Here is a 23,972-nt window from a genome sequence, read left to right as displayed (position 1 = left end):
AGGCTATGATTAAAAGTCTTGAGCATTCAGGACAAACAACATTTATCATTCTTCTAAAGCAGTTAGTCTTCAAGTCCTATTTCCATATGCAGCAGTAACTTCATTTCTGGAAAGAAATACAATGGTTCACAACACTCCCCAAGGAAGTATAAAGCACCATTCAAATTCTAATTCTAATCTCCTAGGTGCAGACATTGTTTATTTATGCCCAGAACATGATAAGGTAACATAGGACTAAAAGTTGTTTTTTTTTTCTATAGCTGTTACATAGTCATAGCAGAAATAAAGGAAGATTCCAGAATGTCAACTTGGATTCCTCCCTGTCCCTGTATCCCACTTGACAATGAGCAACCAAATTTTAAAGTTTTAATTTAGAACATATCAATTCTCTACAATGCCACTGCTTTTGCCCCCTGCCTTGGTTTCTCCCAAAGGACAAACTAAATGATCTCCTGTCTCCAATCTCTACTTTCACCCCTTCTCAACAACAAAACCCCTCACTTCTGGCACAAAAGAAAACTGGAGTTCTCGCTGAGCTCTTGCTTCCCAACAAGTATTGGGTTGCAACCTTGGGAGCTCCCCAGGTATAACCTGAAACCAGGCCCAAAAGCAGAAGACAAGGAGAGAACAAGGAAAGTGGCAAGTCATCCCAGGTTGGTAGGTAACAATTTTAATGAGCAAGGGAACTTATTAAGGCCTATACTGGGCAGCAGGAAGATGAATAGTTTTCCACATTTGCCCACCAAAACTGAGGCCAGTCACATACCTGAGGCCAGTCACATACCTGGTTCAGACAGCCTCATATCCACATTCTCTATCAAGACTGTACCCTTAGGGCAGTTTCTGGGAGACTAGGCCACACATTCCAAAGGTAGGGGAATGAAGAGCCTCCAATTGTTCTGGTCCAGCTCTTAAGTCAACAAATAGTCACCTTCTCTCAATGGGTTCCCCCAACAATATGAGAAAAGGAAAGCCAATTATAAATGAACTCCTTATGTACTTATAAAATAACTACAAATAATTGATAAGATCTTTATAAATGGGAACTATGTGAACCCTTTGTAATAATAAGAGCAAAATGTGCTAATTTTCTACATTCACACCAATATTCCAGAAACCACAGTACCACCCCAATTTTGCCTAGGATAAAAATAAGGCCAAAAAGTGATGTCTTAAAAGATGTTAAGGTAAAATGTCACCAGTGGAATAACTGCCAAACAGGCATTTCCCAACAAACAAGCTTTTCATTATCAAAACATATATCTCTTCAGGGAAATAAGCTTCATGATTGCTTAAATCTGTTTGTCCTATTGATACTCATTTATCATCAGGTGACATCTACGCTTATCTTTTCACACAGACACCTTCAGGTTCTCTAGAGGTCATTTTTCTATAGTCAGACTGCCTAGGTCCCAGGCCACCCCAGTATCTACTGGCCTAATTAATGAATGACCCAAAACTACGAGACAGCTTTTTCTTGCCCCAGAAAAGCAGATCTCATTTATTTCAGTAACTGATTCCAGACCTGGCTGTTGAGCTTTCAATATTCACTCTCTGAGTTTTCAACTCTAAGAAGAACTATTCAAGTATAACTAAAAGTCCTTCTGTTACAACCCCCTCAGGTTTCTATTTCTATAATAAAGCAATCTACCCCACTCCCAATATACCAGTCACTTGCCATACCTAAATTTTTAAATGACCAATTTTAAACAAGACTCAACGTACTATATTAAGGATGTTTTTTCAACTTTCTAAAAAGCAGTTTGACCAGGTATGTCAAGAGCTTTCAAATGGTTTTCATTTGACCCAATTGATTCTATTTTGGATAGCCCGGCTTAAGGAAATAATTCCAGAATTCACTATTAAATGTTCCTGGCTACACAGGCCATGAATGAGTCAGATTGGTTTAAAGACAGTGTCTTGGGACTGAAGGGATATCCCCTTTTGGTTTTGGGTAACACTCAAAGCCTTATAAATAATTATGAAAGGAGAACTAGCTTCCATGCTAGTTCACAGCTTTGTAATCAGAATGGGACATACTGTGATCCTTTCATATTCAAATAGCTGATAAATTGAAATGTTTCTCTGGTGAGTAATTGCCAAGTATTTGCCATTTATTTCTAAAGCTAATGACATTGATAAAACTGTATGTGTGCTTAACCAGAACATGCTAGGAAGTATTTAGCAATGTGCTTTACATTTAAAAGTCACAACATAAGAGAAATAAAATAAACAACCTAAGAATTGTCAGGTTCTTCCTAACTCCCTGTCCTTAACCCAAACTCTTCAGCTTCCTCTCTGGGAAGCACTTCTCCCCTGGCAAGCAGTCACAGGGGAGTAAAACAGAGAGATGGAATCTAGGTTTGAGTCCACTTATCATCTGACTTTGGAAAAATTGCTTTACCTGGCTAAGTCTTAGTTCCCACCCTAGAAAATGGCAACGTGGAGTAATAACAGTATGACATCAGGGTCAGAAAATTGTGAGGGCTGAGTGAGATCATCTAAAGTGAGGCCATCTAAAGTGGCCTGGGACATAGGCAGTCTGACTATAGAAAAATGACCTAGAGAACCTGAAGGTGTCTGTGTCCCAAACATGCCATGCTCCCAGAACCTCAACCCTTCTGCATCTGCACCTGTCCCCCAAATTTCCAATGTTTCAAAATTCAGCTCTCTTCTTCAACATCACTCCCACCCTTCAAATTCTTTTCCGCTTTAGACACTCTTACTGCCTTATTTATATTTTGCTACAGAGGAAGGGAGGTATAGAAGAACACCACTGTGGTGGTTTAGTCAGGACATCTTATGCAATTATAGTTCATAGTTACCAAGTGCATACTATGTAGAAAGCAGTAAAGACTTTAAATGGATGAACAATTCTTCTATGCAAAAATAAATAAATCTTTTGGACCTCCCCGGTGGCGCAGCAGTTGAGCGCTGGGCTGGGAAGCTGCCCATAGCCTCTGCAGAGCCGGTTCGATTCCCGGCCACCAAGCGAGGGTCCCACATGGCGTGCAGACCTCTCCTACCAAGCCCGCTGCTCCCCTCAGCAGTGTACTTCATCAAGTCTGCCTGTTCTGCTTCCTGCTCTGGCTCTGGTGAATTTTCTCTCACCCTCCCGCGCTTCTGACTGTACCCAGAGCTTGTATAAATAAATAAATAAATCTCAAATAAATAAATAAATCTTTAAAAAAAAAAAAAATGAAGAGCCAAGCAGTAACAAACGCATCATTTAGGTTAGTACATTATGTCCAATATAAAGTTGAATGAAAGCAAAAGACAGATTCAGAAACTCTATGTAACCAAACACAAATGAAAAACAAAAACTGGTAGCTTTTCATCTCATGCTAAGGTAGAAAAAAATATATTTTCCCCTCAAATCAGATGATTTTATGAGAAATGTTTATAAAAAACCTGAAATATCATAAACCAGCTGCTTAAAGTTTACTAAGTCCAAAATCATTTCATTTCAAAAAATTATTTATATGGATGTTCAAATTTTTTGTTAGTGCTTTTTCTCCGGTGCCCTCTAATGGACATAAAATGAAAAAGCAAAAAGAAAAATGCACGCACAAATTATTCCAAACTCTTACACATACATGAAATTTGCTGAGATTAGATTTTGAATGTTGTCAACACATACAAAAGCAGAATGGTAACTATGAGTAGTGATGGGCAGTTAATTAATTTCATTGTGGTAATTGTTCACAATGTGCATATACATATATTAAAGCATATATTACATATATTACACACCTTAAGAAAATCATTGTAAAAAAAAATCACATTGTAGAACGTGTACACACACACACACACAAAATTTTTGTCAATCATACCTCAGTAAACTTGGGGAAAACGACAAATTTTTCCAGACTCATCAACCACAACAACAAAAAAAACCTGTAAATATCTTCACTTATTCTGGTGGAAAACCCTGAAATCTATCAATATCAGATATTTCATGCACTAAAATTTATCCTATTTTTAGAAATTTCACCACTGAGAATTATTCAGATTTTTAATTAAAAGCCATAAAATTATACATTCACTTTGACCTAGTATATCAATATGGGGGAAATATAACCTAAAAAAAATTAATACATTTTTTAAAAGTTAAAAAGGTCTCATATCAGGGCCTCCCCCGGTGACAGAGCGGTTGAGCTGGGCTACGAAGCTGCCCACAGCTTCTGCAGCACCAGTTCGATCCCTGGCCTCCGGCCAGGGTCCCAAATGGTGCAAAGACCACTCCTGTCGTGCCCGCTGCTCCCCTCAGCAGTGTATTTCATCAGTCTGCCTGTTCTGCTCCCTGCTCTAGCTCTGGTGAATTCTCTCACCCTCCCACACTTCTGACTGTACCCAGTGCTTGTATAAATAAATAAATAAATCTTTAAAAAAAAAAAGGTCTTAAATCAGTGCTAATTTTAATAGAGGAAAACTTGAAACAAACTAAATGACCAACTCTAGAAAAATGTATAAGCAAATATAAAACATCCAAGCAAACTTACTTCTTATTTCAATGTCTGTTAATTTTAGAGATTATAAAGCATCTTCACACACATGTTCTCATCTGACCCACAGGTCTGTAAGGTTGTAGTCCATGCTTCTTGGGATTAAAGTTAGGGAAGGTTAAACTATGCTGATAGATGACCAGGCTATAGACTGACTGGCACAGACCTGAATCTACACTCCACGCATTTGTCATTCTAAACAGCTCCAATGCCAGGGCTTCTAAAATATAAAAACTACTAAAATGACAAGAGACAACAGCCACACATGGAAGAATTAGGAAAAAAGTAACCAGTTGCTACAAAAAAGAGACGGTAATTTTAAATTCAGAAAACCAGTTTGGATATTTAAATTTAGAGCTTTATACTCCATTAGTCTTTTCAAACCTAGATGAGTCCAGGTCTATGTTTTACTGTTTATGATGATGACTTTAAAAAGTCTAGCCAGATGTCTAATAGACTGTGCCACATTCTGGATTTTTCTAATTGTTTCTCTACAGTTAATTACAGGTTAAACATTTTTCATGTAAAACTACATAAATGTATACATCCTGCTACACATCATGTCAGGAGGCACATGTGACTCAAGCTTTTAATACTAATTATTTGATTGTTTGGTACAGGTGGGAATCATCTAATAGCTCCATTTGCAAAGGGACATTTTTTCCCTTTTAATGAGTAAATAATTTGTGGGGCTTTTCCCCACTGACATTTATTTTTGGCATGTCTAAGTGGTTTGGTCACTAGGAAGCTATTTTGAGACTATCTGAGTATCTGAAGACATTGTACCCAATCCTCATTTAAATTAATTATTATAGTGAGAACTGCACATGGGTGATTTTCTAATTCAACTATGTCATTTATATTTATTATCTGAAAGCCTTCTGTGAAAACTTTCTACTATTCCTCCCCTTATTTGGCGTAAAATAATCCATTATGTTCATTATATAACTGTTCATTTTTCATGCTCAAATTGTTCCAGACTTCTTTTCATTGGCATAAAATTGATACACAACAATATGATTTGCTCAGGTGTATCACCTACTTTGGTATTTGTGTATATACAGCAAAGTGATCACCACAAAAAGCCTACTTAATATCCATTGCACAGTCAAAAACAAATTTTCTTGTGATGAGAATTTTTACGATTCACTGTCTTGGCAACTTTGAAATATGCAATACAGTATAACTACAGTCACCATGCTGTACATCATAAAATGTCCCAAATATGACCCATTGAAGACTCTTTCAAGTGGTTCTTATGTCCTTTTGAGATGTCTCCATCAGTCTTTTTATTTATTTATTTATACAAGCACTGGGTACAGTCAGAAGCGCGGGAGGGTGAGAGAATTCACCAGAGCCAGAGGGGGGAGCAGAGCAGGCAGAAGGACCGAAGTACACTGCTGAGGGGAGCAGCGGGCGGCAGGAGAGGTCTGCGCGCCCTGTGGGACCCTCCTCCGGTGGCCGGGGAGCGGCCGGGGAGCAGCCGGGGATCCAACCGGCGCTGCAGAGGCTGCGGGCAGCTTCGCAACACAGCGCTCAACCGCTGCGCCACCAGGGAGGCCCTCCATCAGTCTTTAAGAACCTACTTATTCAACAAGATTTAACAGGCTCATCTGCTATTCTGTCTCCCACCCCTGGAATCTGCCATTTCTTTTTATTTTTTAATCAAATATTATTTGTTTGCCATTTGTTTACAAAATTATATAATTTGGGGAGTGTAACTTCACACCTCAACATGTACAAATGCTTCACTTCACCTCCCAACAAAGCTCCAGCGCCAACACACTAATTACCTCTTCTGTCCCCTCTTTCCTTTCTCCTCCCCTCTGTCAACCACCATACTTTTCACAGAATCTGGAGTTATTTTTGTTGTTTTGCCAGTTTATTTTCTTGTTACTATTCCACAGATAACAGCATTACTCACAATAGCCACGATATGGAATCAACTTAAATCTCCATCAATAGACAACCAGATGAAAATTGAGAGAGATCAATGGAATACTACTCTGCTATTAAAAAAAGATGAAAGTGACTAGATCCTGAGGTAATTGTGATTACAATTATTTCTGAAATAAGTCAGAAAGTGGAAGGCAATTACAAGAATCAGCTATTTCTCCAAGGAGCCCTAGTTCCTTTTAGTGGGGACTGATATTTAGAAAAGTAAGATTAAGTACTTACTTTATGTGTTTCTATGTCCATGACATAATAAAGAATATATCTGGCTTTTGTCCCCAGTTTCTGGCACAGAGCTTCAAAAAACCTTGGCATTTCCTAAGTGATAACAGTCTTTGTAATGCTTATGAGGTGACTCATGGTGAACCTCAAGGTGATTTGGGATGGGAGCTGGTCACCAGAAACACACAGTAAACCAGTGAGATCTCCACAGAGGGGGATGAGATTGAAGAATGAGTTCAATCACGTGGCCAATGATTTAATCAATTTTGCCTGCATAGTGAGTTCCAATAAAACTTCTGGTTGCTAAAGTTCAGCAGACCTTACTAATTGTTAAACACAGATATGTAGGAAAAGCAACGGAGTCAAATTCAACAAAGAGAGGAGACAGAAACTCTGGTGTCTTTCCCACTACTGCATCCCCAGATTTTATCTTAAGCCACTTTCATCATATGTGAAACTACTACATATTCCAGGTCTATCATGGAGCTTTATTCTTTTGCATTAATTTGTCTGTCTCATCAGGAGCCAGTACCACAGTTTTAATTATATAACAGATACCCTGTAGTGTGTTTCACATCTAGTAAGGCTCGTCTTTCTCATTATGTCAAGGTTTTTTCAAGTATTCTTGCATGTTTACCTTTCCCCATGAACCAACCAGTATAGATCCAGAAAACACACACAACACACACACACCCCCTTACTGAAATTTTTAATGGGACTGCATCAAATTTCTGTATTACCTTAAAAGAATGAAACTTTACAATATACTGAGTCACCCTAATTTTTTCCATGTGTTCAACAGGTGTGAGGTGGTATCTCAATGTGGTTTTCATTTTCTTTTCTGGATGATTAATGATATTGAGTATCTTTTTTATGTACCTGTTGGATTCTTGATCTTTTATGTGACTGTTGTAAATTACAACTTATCATTGGTGTTTGTTTTAAAACAAAACAGCTATTGTCTTTTTACATTATTAAGTCCTGCTTTTTTACCAAATGTCTTCATTTGAGCTTGAATAATTTTATCATTGATTTTTTTTTTAATTTTTTCCATAGTTTTCTTTGTTTCTAACACTTAAGCACTAACATTCCTAGATTTTGAGAGCCTGCACCACAGATCTCAGCACCTATAGACCAAATTGCCATGCCTAAGTCCTGATACCACTCAGTCTGCACACCAGAAAAGGAACTTTACATTCCACTAGAATCTCAACATTAATCAACCTTACCATATTAGTCTTCCCTGACATCTTTATTCACAGCACCGAATAAAGTCCTTCCAATGACCTACCTTTTTTCTTGATTCATACCCTAAAATCTTCTGCCTATTTACTTCAAGCTCATTTTCACAAGACTGAGAGGGAAGATATTCACAAAGCTTAGGTAAAAATAGCAAAATGTATAAAACTCTCTAGGTGGGAGGCAAGGAAATAAAAACTGTAATTAAAATTCATATGAACTATAAACACCAATACAGAATGCTGATGTTAGCCAACTGCAGGATCCAAGTTCATTATTTCCCAAAATTACAGTACCTTTTCTTTCTTCACATGATTCATAATCTTGCCGAGGTCCTCAACATCAACAACAGAATTTAGACTCTGATGGTCATCAGTACCAGACTCTTCCTCACTGGTGCTCTCAAAGGGCTCCTCTTCCTGGAACATCAAAGCTTCAGAAACACATTGCTCAAAGTAGCAAATGCTCTAGTATTCCCACCCAAATTGTGAGTTCACTGGATGGATATGAGAGATTTTGGGCTAGTAGTCAACAAACTGTCCCACAAGTATTCCCTGCCTTAGGCTATATCTGAAGGCACTCATCAATTACACATTGTATATGGCTACTTTCTTTGTACAATGGCAGAACTAATAGTTGCAACAGAAATCATATAGATCACAAAGCTGAAAATATTTACTTGCTGGCCCTCTACAAAAAAGTTTCCTGACTCTGTTTTAAACAAAAAACCAACCACAATTAAATTAAATACAAGAATGAGGAAACAGAAGGAATCAATCATTCTTGGGCTTCTTTAGGTCAGAGATGCTACATTGACATATATTGATAAAAGCATTAATCCATCAAAAAGATGTAACAACTGTACGCATGTATACACTTAACATATAAAACACATAAAGCAAAAGTTGCCAGAACTGAAGGGAGATATTCAATTTCCAGTAACAAATAGAACAAGCGGTTAGAAGATCAGTGAAGAAAAACAGGACTGAGTCAACACTATAATCCAATCAGACCTAACATTCAGAACATTCTACCCCAAACTAGGAGATAATACATTTTTCTCAAATACACATGGGAACATTCTCCAGGCCACAAAACAAGTCTTAGTCAATTTAAAAAGATTAAAATCCTCTAAAGTACCTTCTCCAATCATTGTGAAACTCAACAGTATCTAAATGAATAAAATATCTAAGAAAAAATTTAACCAAGGTGGTGAAATACTTGTAAATGGAAAGGAATTGAAGATCACCTAAATAAATGGAAAGATCTCCCATGTTCAGGGACTGGGAAACTTAAAACTGATGAGATGACAATACCATTAATGTAATCCAGACTCAATACAATCCCTATCAAAACCCTAACGTTTTTTGCAAAAATGGAATTACAAGGAACCCCAAGGAGCCAAAAAAAACAGTTGGAGAGCCCACTTCCTGATTTCAAAGCTTAACTACAAAGCTACAGTGGAGAAAGGCTAGGGAGAAAGAGTATGAAACAGTCATCTTAGACAATGAGAAAGGAAACTTACAAGAGAATGTTAAAGAGATTATTGGGCAGTTTTGAGTGTATCCTTGAGCCTGTGGTCATAAGTATGAGGTCAAACAGCAAGAAGGTAGCACCAGAAAAGGCAGAAAGCAGGATTCACCTGGCTCAGGGTTTAGCCAATAGAGCTAGAGAAAGAAGGGGAACGTGATTAAGATGGCTATAAAAGAATGAGTATAGGTTAAATTGGGTAAGGACAAATGGAAGTAAGCAGTTTTCATTATCCAATGAAAAAGCTATGGGATCAGAAGAATTTAAAAGCCGGAACAACAGAAAGAAATCAACGTTCAGATCACAGCAGCATGAAATTTCAGAGATGACCACGGAAGAGAGAGACCAAGGGTGATGAAGAAAATGGTTGGTGGAGGTCTCAAGGTCAGAAAGCTGGCAGGCTCAATGCTAGAGAAATTATCTACCTGGATGATTTAGCCACAAAGAGCCATGACAGGAACAAGGGTATAGAGAAAGACAGTGAGTCAGATGTAAAGTTGTTGCTGAATGACACAAGTGACCAGGTGGCCATAAGACAACAAGCTGTGAAGACAGCAACTGTGATGTGGCTGATCACATAACCTTCAAAGGAAATGGAGTAACTGAAGGCAGAGAGAAATGTTTATAATGAGAGGGATGAAAGAAATGCATCTATAAAACCATGCAATTTGCAGCAACATGGATGGCGCTGGAAGGGATCATGCTCAGCGAAATAAGCCAAAAAGAAAAAGAAAAATACCGGATGGTCTCACTCATAGCAGGAATCTAGAAAACTTAAATAAGGGACCAGGAAAATGAATAACTATAAGAAAGTGAAAATCAAAATCAACAGAAAACTATGAACCAGAGACACTTTTAGGGGGGCGGGGGCAGGAGGGGAGGGATTGGGGTCAGAATGGGGGGGCTGCAATTGTATGGGGAATATAACAATAAAATTTATTAAAAAAAAAAAAAGAAATGCATCTAGGATGATGGTTTGCAACTTCACATTTAAGTGATTAACAGAGCCATTAAATAAGAAAAGTCTGGAGGAATACATGATTTGTAGATTAAAAAAATAAAGCTCAGCCCAGGACACATTTTACTTCTCTGGGCCTCAATTCCCAGCCTACAAACTGTGGTAAAAATCTGCTTAACTCTGGCAATGAAATGATTAAAGAAGAGACACAGGGACACATCCAGCACAACAAGGCTCAATTTCTAAGGGCAAACTCACTCTAAAATACCAGACCTTCCTTCTAACCAGATGTAGGGTAAAGAAAATGTCAGGCTTTTCTGCCCTTCCGCCATCAGGATAGATGATGGATCCTTGTCCTGAATGCATGCCTGATGGCGGGCACCTGGAATAGGGTGTGGGCATAGGTAGATGGGATTCAGCTGAGTTAAGACTGCGCTTTTAAGGGCGGCGTCATAGGGGGACGCCAGCAGCAGCACCAGTAGCAGCAGCAGCAGAAGTCGCAGCAGAAGCCGAGAAACAGCCAAGAAGCAGCAGAACGAACGCCAGAGAGTCCAGATAGAGTGAAGACTTGCTGGGGGCTGGGAGGCCTGCCAGCCTTCCAGCCCCCAGCCAGCACCCCTGCCTGCCACATGCCTGGTGAACCCCAAATAAAAAACCTGCAAAACTACTGAGGACTCTGACTCCTCCTTTACCCGGTCTGCATGGGATCAGAAAACCTGCACCTGTGTCCGGTCCTGACCTTACACCAGAAGCCAATGAAATAGTTTCTCAAGGCAGAGGTAAAGTTCAGGGTCCCCAAACACAGGAGGAAGGCCTTGAGACATGGACCCATGGGACACACCTCAGTGTCTCTGTGATGTGGTCCTACTTGAGTGTGGGACCCTAGTTCCATTTCCTCTGAGCCATGATGATTAGATTCACATTTGCCTTTCTTGCACTTGCCGCCACAGGATTTTTTCTCTCCTTTACAAAGCACCTCTAGCCGGGAGATGAACTTGGTCTTCCAAGCTCTGAAGTCAGCTTCAATGCTGCCATGTTTGCTTTTAATCACGTCACAGTCGCCCTCTCCTCGAGGCATCACTCGATGAGCTCCGAGCATCCAGAGCCACTTATCAACATTTTTGCCAACCTGCAAGAAAAACGATGCACTGAAAACACAATCCTCTAGATCAGAAGTTTGTAAACTGCTATGCAAAAACCCAAAGTTGCTCTGGGGAACTTTGTCATAGGCTGCAGCTGAAAAGGCAGACTACTCAGCACAAAGGGCTTCAAGTCTTCCTTTTCCCACCTCAACTGACAAAAGCCGCAGTCCATACATTCTGGTAAGATTTGGCATAAAACTTTTGAAGCAAATGGACAACCAAACCCTTTCATTAAAGGGTTAATACAAGAAGGAATTTGAAAACTACTATTCTAAATCATGTTCAGAATAAAGTGACTCATTAACAAAATGAATTCGCTCCAAAATTTAACAAAGCCTATGGGGCTAAAACTCACTTAATGACAAAGTACAAATGGAGCCTATCTGGCAAGACTCATGATTCCATAAACTCAGAGGTTTATTTTATTGCAATAGAAAGCAGCTAAGCTGAGGCACAGCAGCTTCAAGAAGCACAATCAGGGTTTAAAAATCTAATTGACTTTCTGAGCACCATGGCATTAAACAAAACATTACATAACTGATTTTTACCATTTTCAGTCTAATGCCTTCGAAAATATGGAGGAGACATACATTTGATATATTTGATAGAAATATCTCTATCTCACCTTTGTTCACAGTCTACCAAAGACAGGTGAGTCAGGCTGACCCAAACTGAGGAGAGTTCTACATACAAAAAGTTCTTTTTTAGAACTACTAAGAACTGAGAGGTCCCAAATTTTTATTTTTTAAAGTACAGAGAACAGAATGCAAAAGAAAAGGAGCCAAGTTAATTTTGTTTATAAAAACATCCAGGAAAACAATATTTTACTACATAAAGGGCAGTGAATGTTTTTCCTCTATTTTCCTTTAAAAATTACTGAGGGATGGGCCTCGCTGGTGGCACAGGTGGTTGAGCACAGTGCTGTGAAGCTGTCCACAGCCTCTGCTGTGCCAGTTCAATCCCCGCCAGCCGTGAAGCAACCCAAATGGCACAGCAGACCTTTCCTGTCTCACCTGCTGCTCCCCTCAGCAGTATATTTCAGTCAGTCTGCCTGTTCTGTTCCCCACTCTGTCTGGTGAATCCTCTCACCCTCCCGCTCATCTGGCCTATATCCCGGTTCTTGTACAAATAAATCTTAAAAAAAAAAATTACTGAGGGCCTCCCCAGTGGCACAAGGGGTAAGCACAGCACTCTGAAGCTATCCGCAGCCTCTGGCCTATACCCCAGTTCTTATATGCATAAATAAATAAATATTTAAAAAAAAATTCCTAATTAAAAGACAAGTTCAACTGTATTAAGAGTTAGCTTGGGGGGCTCCCCTGGTGGTGCAGCGGTTGAGCGCTGGACTGCGAAGCTGCCCATAGCCTCTGCAGTGCTGGTTTGATCCCCGGCCCCTGGGCGAGGGTCGCACATGGTGCGCAGACCTCTCCTGTCTCGCCCGCTGCTCCCCTCAGCAGTGTATTTTGTCAGTCTGCCTGTTCTGTTCCCCGCTCTGGCTCTGGTGAATTCTCTCACCCTCCCGCGCTTCTGACTGTAACCAGTGCTTGTATAAATAAATAAATAAATCTTTAAAAAACAAAAAAAGAGTTAGCTTGGGTGTTCAAGACTATTCAACAACAGAACAAGGAACTGACAAAGTCCAAGAATCTGTGATCTTCCATCCACCAGGTTCTACCTAGGGACAGGGGCTACAACATTAAGGCTGCTAAGACATTAACTGAGATATAGTAACTCACTTTCTTAAGTAAAAATATACTGAGAGCCTACTATATACCAGGATTGGGGATATATGAAGTAATCTCCAGCTATAAAGACTAATATAAGAAATATTTAATTAAGTACCAAAACTTGTATGTGTGTGAACTGTTCTGTAATCAAAGGGAACATCCCTATAACTCAACATATACCTACCTTGAACCTACCTTGTTGAAGTGGCTCACATAGGCAGAATTCCCCAGGCCAAACACTGCATATCTCACACCCTTCAGGTAAGTTTTGCCAAATCGAAAATCCTTGGCTGCATCCTCTAACCATCTGCAGAACCACTCCGCACTCTCAGTTGGCAGACCATCGGTATATGTAGCCAGCAGGAAGGCACAAACAGCTTTACTAGTAACCTAGCCATGAAAGTGAATATTTTAGAAGAACACTGGAGATGCGTCATCTCAATGAAGAAAAAGCCTTTTTTTAAAATACCGACATTCATCTCATGCTAACTTCTCAGAACAACAGGTACTTTCAAAACGTCACTCATTTTCAGAAGTGAAAGAAAACACAGCAAGGACACGTTGCACGGGGGAGAAAGCCCAGTGCTCTGCTCCCGACCCCTCTGCATTCACTCCATCTGGTTCTCAGATTGGAAATTCCTATTTCCTACGGTATGTCATATTGGAAATAAACTCCGAATCAGTCAGGAAGAAATACAGAAAGATATCTTAAAAATTACCTGAAAAACTAAAGCAATAAAAGTTGAAGTAACTTAGGACTAAGCACCATCTTCGCCTTGGGGAAACAAAATACATCATCAGGCCTGTTAGCCATAGTATTTCATCTGCTTGAATATGTGCAAGTCATGAGTTGAGTTATAAACAATCCCTTACTTTTTTTTTTAATTTATATAAGAACTGGGGTACAGGTCAGAGGCGCAGGAGGGTGAGAGAATTCACCAGAGACAGAGCAGGGAGCAGAACAGGCAGACGGACTGAAGATACTACTGAGGGGAGCAGCGGGTGAGGCAGGAGAGGTCTGTCTCGCCATGTGGGTTTCTCCCTGGCCGGCCGGGAATTGAACCCACACTCCAGAGGCTGCGGACAGCTTCACAGCGAGGCACTCAACCCGTTGCACCACCAGGGAGGCCCTCCCTTACTGATATTGTCAAAATTTACTAATAACTTTTCACAAATAATTTAGAACAAGCTCAGACTCACTCATGACACTCCAATGTGTTCTTGGGGGAGAAAGACATGGATAGTTATAGGTAGAAGTTTAGCTACTAAAAAGTGGCTGGCAAACTACAGCCCACAGACCAAATCCAAATGGAGTTTCATTAGAACACAGCTGAACTCTACCTTTCCATATCAGGTATGGCTGCTTATGCCTCGAGGCAGAACTGAGCAGCCACATGGTCCAGAAAGGTGAAAATATGTACGGGCTGGCCCTACTAGTAAAAATTTGTTAAGTCCCGTTCTAAGCACTTCTCCAACTTAAGCTGCTTCAGAATCCCCTTTTAAAGCACTGGTTGAAACACAGTTCCCTGTCCAGAGTTTGATTCACTGGGCATGGGTTACGCCTTGAGAATCTGCTTTTCTAACAAGATCCCCAGAAATGCTGATACTGCTGGTTCAAGAACCACACCTGAAAACCACTGCTGTAAGACAAACTTCCCTAACTTAATGACTACAGGGGAGGAAGGGACATATCTCAGGTGAATAAATTAAACCCTCATAGACTTGATGCAATACACCAAGGTCACACAGCTTATAAGAGACTTTTCTGACTCCAAGACCCGTACTCTTTCTGGTACCCAAGTGGCTCTTGACCTCTCAATTGACTTACATAGGGCCCATGTGCATAGCACACAGCCATCGATAACCAGCCTCCCCTAATTATGAGAGTCAAAGCAAGAGGAGGGACTTTCCAATCACCCCACGAGTATACCACACCAAAGGGACAAGCCCACACCACTTTGGAATCAGTGTCCCACGGTCAGCCTCTCTGCTTCATAAAGAAAATTCAACCAAGTGAAATTCCTCAAGATAAAAATTAAATGTATTCTGAACATTTTATTTATCCCAGAGGAACAGGAATTCAATTAAATAGGAAGTGAATTAAATTTGAAGTTTTGATTGAAGACAATTACCAACCTCTTCTACTAGATGATCATCTGGATCATATTCTTTCAGATTAATAATTTTCACAGGTAGATCTAGGGAACTAACTTCCTTGGCAAGAATTGTTGCAAATCCCTAAAATCAAATAAAGAAAAAAAGAAAATCAAATAAAATCTTCAATAAACCAGATAAAACAATCTTCATTCACCCCTGTTAGCAAGGGAACAGAGCACTTCTCATGAAAAACTTTTCTGGTGACTGAAGTTTATCATCATAAATACAAATACAATTTTCACTTTTATAATTTTGACAAGCATGTTGATAGAGATTGATTTTCTCACTCTGTAAATTTATATATAGAACTAAATCTAAATTGGCTTTTTGATATTCCAGCTGCTTTTCTCCACTAGGATGAACACACAGATGTACAAAAAGAAATACTGAAGAGGGAAGAGAATGGGAAATATGAGAAATGTTAGCACTTTTCTGGAAGACAGAGAGCCAACAGGAGCAGGCTGACAGACTGGAGAAAGCCCTGAGAGTCCATATTCCTAAAGAAGGCGAGAGAGGCTCTGGGTTCCAGGTCAGTCACTACAGTAGAAATGGGAGGTAACAAGGGTAGGGGTCAGACAAGTGTCAATAGTAGAAAATTTACATACGGGACAAGGGCAAACAGAGCCTAGGACAGGTGCTACACCACTAGACCTTCTCCAAACAAAACAAAACAAATGTCTGGGGAGAGCTAAACTTCCAGGCAGATGTTGGCACCACAAGAAAACACCCTTCTTTTTTTGCCTAGGTAAGCCTGCCAAGCATCTATTCATTTACTAGGCCTCTACCATGCCAGTCTTAGCTCTGGGCAATATTACGCAGTGAGTTAGACAGAGGCCTAGCTCAAAAGGAATTTATATTCTTTTTTTTTTTTTTTGGTAGTTTAAGATTTATTTTATTTATACAAGAACCGGAGTACAGGCCAGATGCGCACAAGGGTGAGAGGATTCACCAGAGACAGAGCAGGGAACAGAACAGGCAGAATGACCGAAGTACACTGCTGAGGGGAGCAGCATGCCAGTCAGGAGAGGTCTGCCCCGCGGCCGACGGGGATCGAACCGGCACTGCAAAGGTTGCAGAGAGCTTCACAGCACTGTGCTCAACCGCCTGCACCACCAGGGAGGCCCAGGAATTTATATACTAATGATGTTGACTAAGTTTTCAAAGTCACTATGGTCGCTGAGTTGAGCACAGTCAAGTTAGGGGAGGGGCTGAGCAGTACTCCCGAAAGAGACCAACAGGGAAGTGATGGACTAATCCAGACAAAACAGAAGGGTGGCTGGGACCAGAGAGGTAGCAGTGAAGGTTATGAGAAACAACTGGAATCTAGATTTACTTTGAAAGGAGAACAGACAGGATTTGCTAGCAGACTGGATATGGTTTATAAGAAAATGAGAGGCCAGGTTTGTTTTTTTTTAACAAGGCAACTGGAAGAATGAACTTGCCAGTCATTGAAATAGTAAAGATTTTATGTAGAATAGGTCTGGGCAGAAAATTTAGAGTTCAGTTTTGAGCATATTAATTGTGAGATAACTACTAGAAATACATATGAAAAGCTAAGACAAGCAAGTGGATGTGAGAGACTGGAATTGAGAGAAATATTAACAGTTTAAATTAGATACATAAATTTAGAAGTTATCAGCTAATATATAAGTCATTAAACACACACCCTCAGACCAAATCCAGCTCTTTGTTTTCATACATAAAGGGTACAGGAACACAGCCACATTTATTTATATGTTGTCTATGATGATTGCTTCCACACTACATCAACAGAATTGAGTAACTGAACAAAGACTGTGGCTCACAAAACCTGAAATTCTAAAGTGTATATACATATATATACACACACACACACACACACAAACATACACACATATATATATAAATTAAGATTTCTAGGCCTTTACCAAAAAAAGTTTGCCAAATTCTATCTAACATATCCAATTTAAAGCTCTAAATAATAAGATCCCTTAGAGAATAAAGTGAATGTAGGTAAAGACAGGGCCTCAAGGACTGTCCCAGGAAGCTATCTTTAGAGGTCAAGACGATGAGATGAAATCTGCAAATCAGAGTACCAAAAACTAGCCTCAGTGAAGTAGGAGGATAATCTAGAGAAAAGTCTCCCAAAAGTTCAATAAAGTATTTTAAGAAGGAGTGGTCTACCAGCTAATAGTTTAAGAAGACAAAGGACTAATTAGCAACATGGAACTCACCAGAAGCACGATGGGGCATACAAGTGTAACTGAAGCGGTCAAGGAAAACAAGAGTAGAGAAACTGGAAATAGCAAGTAATGATATTTCAGAGAGTTTTACTATAAAAAAAATTAGGGTTGTAGTTAAAGGGAAATGTTAAGCCAACAGGATACAGGACATAGCCCTGCCCTCCTGTGCAGAGCACTGAGTGAGAATCACAAGCCTGTTCATACAGTATCAGAGGAAATCCATACCCCATCGTGTCTGTTCTAAAAATGAATAGAAAACCACGGATCAACAAGAACAAGATAATAGCAACCAACAGAAAAGAAAAATAACAGCAGAGAAAAACTGAGAGAGCCAATAAATCAGAGGACAGAAAAAGGACTACACAAAGCTACACTCTGAAATTATGAACAAGACACTATAAAAGTTGAACAAAATGGCATTCTTGCAAGTAAAAATATAAAAGCCAAAACAAAACGTTGAAAAAAAAAAAGGTTTGAGTTGAAATCCAAGAACCCAGGATGAAAGGAAAAAATTACAAAAAGTATGACAGAAAAGATCTGAGACATAGACCATGCACAGGTTCAAGTCCAAATAACAGGGGTTGCAGAAAGAACAGGGAAAAAATGTACCCAAGAGAGATTAGCAGAATTAATGCACACAAATCTTCAAAACAAAAGAGTCCAAGTGCCTAGCACAATGGCTGAAAAAAGATCCAAACTAGATACTATCTCACAAAGTTTCCAGACTAAAAAAGGATTCTAAAAGCTTCCAGAAACAGTAACAAAAAAAATCAAGTCATCTACATAGGAAAAAGGAGACTAGCCTTCTTATCAGCAACAACACTGCTAAAAGACATTGCAAAGCAAGGTGTAAGAAACATGGAGTAACTCGGGCTTTATTTCACCTCCTGCCACCAGCCTCTGTGGCCACTACCTGCAGCTTTGTTTTCCTCCCAAGCTGCAGTACCCATGTGATACTGTGTTATTGTAAGAAAGTGCTTAAGAGTGTGAGCACAGGGCACGTGCACCTTTAGATACAAACACCCAAGTGGAGAATCCAGGGGAGGTCACAGGTACTGCTGCCTGCCTGCCTCCCTGCCTGCTGGTCTGCCTGTGTATCTGGCCCCTGCTTCAGCATTAAAGGCATGGAAGATAAACCTAAGGCTCCAAGATTCTTTTTCCATTTTCCCTAATCAACAGTGAACCTGCCCAGCTGGGGACAGTTATACAACACAAGGCCTTCAAAGTTGTAAGGGAAAAAAAAATATTTAACCTAGTCTTCTACACCCAGTCAAATATAAATGAAAAGCAGAATAGAGAAATTCAAATGGCAAGCTTTAAGGAGTGTGCTCTAACCCAAATCAACAACATTAAGCCATGAGATTTGAGGAATCTTTGTATTAACTGACTAACAAAAGGAATTAATAAATTTTACATACTGTTGATAAATCTAGAAACAGCAGAAGCACATTAAGGAAACTAACAATCAAAAGAACTGAAAACAGACATAATTCAGAGAGAGTCTCTGGAAAGTACTTTTCATTATGAACTTTATATACACTGGGATATGTTACCATGCAAATATTTGATCTTTTAAGAAATTTTAAAATACATATAAAGAGACTCTGAATGAAGCCTTTTATGAGAAACATAAAAGGACTTTATTTTACTCCGATTTCTTTTTTGTCTTTCTTCCAGTTTCTGCCTCTGTTACTTAAGATTAAACTTAATAAATAACCTGCAACTATGATGAGGAACAAACTGCCCTGGAAAACACTAAAAAGTAGTATTCTATAAAACATCCACAAGAGGGCAGTAGAACTCTTTAGTACTATACAAAATAACCGACCTTGATTTTAATTTTATTTTCATGTTAGCATTAGAATTTTTTCCTAGAAAGCACTAAGTATCTGTGAACTTCGTAACACAGAAGCAGGCAGCATCTAGACACACACACCAAAAAAATAATGAAAAGCATCTTTCAGCAAGATACCTGCAGCATATTATTTACTTTAAACAGTAATACTTTCAACACTATTAGAAATCAAAATAGTCTTCATTAAATAGCTGTGTGAAGTTGTTAAACTCAGGGTCCATACTGGACACCACTGCTGTCATTCTCTCTTCACTGTCCTCTGTCCTTACATGTTGCAGGCACAGGCTTCAATAACAGACTGTAAACTCTTCATTCTGCTGAGGCCAAGGAATAAGCTTCAGAACAAAGAATTCCCTCAAGATGGTGAGACCAACTGATCATCTGGAATTAGGCCTAAGAGATCAAAGTCCCCCACCATTCTAAAAAAGGAAAAGATGTATGATGGGAGGGGAAAAAAAGACAAAGGTAGATTAGAAGACCAAGCAATTCAGTTCACTATTAAAGGATGCTTTTTAGGGATTTCCTTAAAAGATAAAATCCAACGAAAAACATCACTTAAAGTTCTTCTTACCTTTGCTGTGCCAGTCTGGGAACCATAAAAAATATTCACTCCAGACACAAAGACATCCTTCTTTTGAAGAGAGATATAACCATTTGATGTCAAATTCTGAGTTGTTTTGGGGGCACACTTCTTCTGTGAGCTCTTGTCCTTGAAGATAAGTGACTAGATAAAATCCATCAAGTTTGACTTGTCTAAACTTCAGTAGTATGAAAACTAGCACAGATACTGACCCATTTTTAATATTCTCAATCTTTCTAGTTATACTTCTCAAATATTAATTCCTTTGTACAATTAGATTTTTAGAGGTGGATCCAGATTTCTTAAAAGTACTTATGTTTAGGGCCTCCCCGGTGGCGCAGCGGTTGAGCGCTGGGTTGTGAAGCTGCCCGCAGCCTCTGCAGCGCCGGTTCGATCCCCGGCTGCTCCCCGGCCACCAGAGGAGGGTCCCACATGGTGCGCAGACCTCTCCTGCCGCCCGCTGCTCCCCTCAGCAGTGTATTTCGGTCCTTCTGCCTGCTCTGCTCCCTGCTCTGTCTCTGGTGAATTCTCTCACCCTCCCGCGCTTCTGACTGTACCCAGTGCATGTATAAACAAAACAAACAAACAAATAAATAAATAAAGCATGCCTCTATAAAAAAAAAAAAAAAAAGTACTTATGTTTATCCGTAACATGCTTTAGTGGAGTAACGTATAAATGTATTTTCTGACCCTTGTTAATTTAATGGAAAAAGAATACCATCCCTTAAAGATGCTAAACATTTTTTACAAAAGTTTAGTTTTCCATTTCAAAATCTTCCTGTGTCCTAAGAATGAGACATCCAGAGTACACCAAAGAAAAGCAAATAATCTGCAATAGTCTTTAAAAACTGAGCAGTTTCAGGCATTAAAAAAATGTCTAAAATCCAAACATGAAAATGATTTAAAGTTCCTTTTAGCCTTTCTGCATTTTTCTGAAAGCTTATGAAAGTTCATTCTCTGAGCTGTCTAAAAACATAGTCTAGGGCCTCCCAAGTGGCGCAGCGGTTGAGCCCTGAGTTGCGAAGCTGCCCAAAGCCTCTGCAGCACCGGTTAGATCCCCGGCTGCTCCCTGGCCACCGGAGGAGGGTCCCGCATGGCGCACAGACCTCTCCTGCCGCCCGCTGCTCCCCTCAGCAGTGTACTTCAGTCCTGCTGCCTGCTCTGCTCTCCGCTCTGGCTCTGGTGAATTCTCTCACCCTCCCGCGCTTCTGACTGTACCCAGTGCTTGTATAAATAAATAAATAAATCTTAAAAAACAAAACAAAAAAAAAAAAAACCCAATAGTTTAGCACCTCCCAGGTGGTACAGGCAGTTGAACTGCACTGCGAAGCTGTTCGTAGCCTCTGCAGCGCAGGTTCGATCCCGGCCTGCCAGCGAGAATCCCACATGGTGAAGCAAAGCTTTCCTTTCTCCCCTCAGCAGTGTATTTTATCAGTCTGCCTATTCTGTTCCCCACTCTGTCTCTGGTGAATCCTCTCACCCTCCCGCACATCTGGCCTGTACCCTGGTTCTTATATAAATAAATAAATCTTTAAAAAAAAAAAAGTCTAAATACTCTTCTATAAAAAATTAACTCCACTTACCTGCTTCCTGATGACAATCTGAAAACAAATCCAAAGGCTAATTCCAAAGGCAAAGCCCAAATATATGTAAAACCTGTTTATCCATAATGATATTAAAGGTGAAGAAAAGTTCCATGTATCCAAAGAATCTAAATTGAAAAATCAGATATGTAATCTTGTTTAAAGCTACTTATACAAAGATGCCCATCCCTATTTTAAGAATAAAAATAAGGGCCTCCCCGGTGGCGCAGCGGTTGAGCGCTGGGTTGCGAAGCTGCCCGCGGCCTCGGAGGCGCCGGTTCGATCCCCAGCTGCTCCCCGGCCACCGGAGGAGGGTCCCACATGGCGCGCAGACCTCTCCTGCCGCCCGCTGCTCCCCTCAGCAGTGTACTTTGGTCCTTCTGCCTGCTCTGCTCCCGGCTCTGGCTCTGGTGAATTCTCTCACCCTCCTGCACTTCTGACTGTACCCAGTGCATGTATAAACAAAAACAAACAAATAAATAAAACATGCCTCTATTTAAAAAAAAAAAAAAAGAATAAAAATAAAACCAACTTAACCCAGCTAATGAATCTGCCAAAAAATCAAATCTAATAAAAATAATATACTATGTAACTTAATAAAATGATCATAATAGTAATACTAACTCAAAAAATTAAATATATGTATGTTAAATCGTTCTGCCTTCATTTGAAAAGAGCATTTGGGGAAGCAACAGAAAGAAATGTAAAGTCAAAAACACTTCATGTGAAATTATGAGTTAATTTTGCTTTGTTATGCTTGCTCCCTAAGAAAATAATTTTAATACTTAAAATATTCCCTTTTATAGTTTTATTTTTAAAGACCCAAAGCTACAAGTAAAGGGTTTGCAAATAATTGACCTCCCGCCTCATTTTCTGAAGGAAAATTCAAAATGCAAAGTATAAAATTGGGGGTTTACAGGTCCTATTCCACCCTGAAAAAATTCCAAAAGTAATCGATACACGTGGGAAGGGTGGGGGGCACAGATTTTCTGTCTTTTACCTGAAGTTAGAAGTATAGTTTCCTTCTAAATTCACCCCTATCAACAAGGGGCCAAAAAAAAAAAAAGGTGAAAAGTAGAGAACAGTCCTCCCTGGACCCCAGCGGCGCTGTCCCATGCTGACCAGTGCAACAATCTTTGAAGGGAAACCCAAAGAAACTAATCCAACGGGAAAGGCTCAGAAATACGGTTCCCTCCGTTTCCCGCCCCCCCCCCCCGCCCGAAACATGCCCGTTGGGGCCCTTACCCATTCTCCTAAGATAGTGGGCCCTGCAGCCCAACAGAAGACCAGGACAGCCGACCTGAAAAACCTTGCGGCCGGCGCGGGATCCCGGAGACAGCCAGAACTACCTGGCAGAATTAGCTGTATACTGGGAACCCATAGAGCTGGAAGCAGCCATGCCACTCGCAAGCTGGTGGGATTGGTTCGAAAGGGAAGGGGCGGGTCCAGAGGGAGGGAGAGGAAGCGGAGCGCCCCAGGTGCTGCCCCGATTGGCTGAGGGGGGAAGGGGCGGGCTCAGAGGAAAACACCTCCCGGAGTTCCCAAAGAGAAAGCTCGAGCGCTCTGGGCCCTAATCCGATTGGCTCATAGGAGGGAAGGGGCTGGGGAAAGGGAAACACCGCCCTGCCCTGAACCCGGGGTTAAGAAGCCCGAGCTCTTCCGAGCCTTTGCGAATTGGCAGGGGAGGGAAGGGGCTCGGGGGAGGAGGAGAAACTCTGGCCGAACCAGGGGAAAGTGGGGAGCGTGAGAAAGACTAAGGGGCGTCATCAACCACATGTAATCAGTGGAGCTGTTTGAAGCTTAAGTCAAACCTAGCCACCGTAAGCAGGTATTATTGAGGGGAAATTTGATTGTGACTATCATATGATTAATTAGGGAATTATGGTTATTGTTAGTTGTATCTGAGGAGTATAGACATAAGTATTTACAGCTAACCCCGTAACGATTTGAGATATTCCAACCAAAAAGTAAAGGAGAATGAAACAAGGAAGGCAGATGTTGATAATTATTGAAGCGGAGTGAGGAAAGTATCTCCCTTACACTTTTCCCCCATGCTTTTTTTGGTTAAGATTTTTCCACCATAAAAGGTTACTTGGGTGTAGCCAGGAACTACGAGTCCCCGTGTTTTCACCGAATCAGCAACCACCAGCTCCATCAGCCAATCAGAGCCCTTTGCTCTCGGCGCGAGTCAAATACGTCAAAGGAAAGCGCCTCTATTTCCGACGCGGGACGATGTCGTCACGCCGCACTTGTGCGCGCAGGGCTGTCGCAATACGTGACGTCTGCGCAGTAAGTTAGC

The 23,972-nt window shown here is 40.4% G+C and overlaps 1 protein-coding gene across 1 annotated transcript in view; it reads right to left on the bottom strand.

Annotated features, from left to right (window-relative positions):
- The window catches only part of LOC311181700 (S-adenosyl-L-methionine-dependent tRNA 4-demethylwyosine synthase TYW1-like), a gene marked incomplete at both ends in the record, with an annotated part of 31,275 nt that extends 7,447 nt beyond the window's left edge, over positions 1-23,828 (bottom strand). The window contains 7 exons of the mRNA XM_084250140.1: positions 8,216-8,338; positions 11,249-11,536; positions 13,472-13,666; positions 15,413-15,514; positions 20,082-20,234; positions 21,674-21,801; positions 23,714-23,828. Coding sequence (XP_084106266.1) covers positions 8,216-8,338; positions 11,249-11,536; positions 13,472-13,666; positions 15,413-15,514; positions 20,082-20,234; positions 21,674-21,801; positions 23,714-23,828 — 1,104 coding nt within the window. The remainder of the gene's footprint in view (positions 1-8,215; positions 8,339-11,248; positions 11,537-13,471; positions 13,667-15,412; positions 15,515-20,081; positions 20,235-21,673; positions 21,802-23,713) is intronic.
- Between the last annotated feature and the right edge of the window lie 144 nt (positions 23,829-23,972).

Source organism: Talpa europaea, assembly GCF_964194135.1.
Source record: "Talpa europaea genome assembly, chromosome: 12".
NCBI lineage: Eukaryota > Metazoa > Chordata > Mammalia > Eulipotyphla > Talpidae > Talpa > Talpa europaea.
Note: the sequence above shows the minus strand (reverse complement) of the source record. Positions and strands in the feature narration are given on the sequence as shown.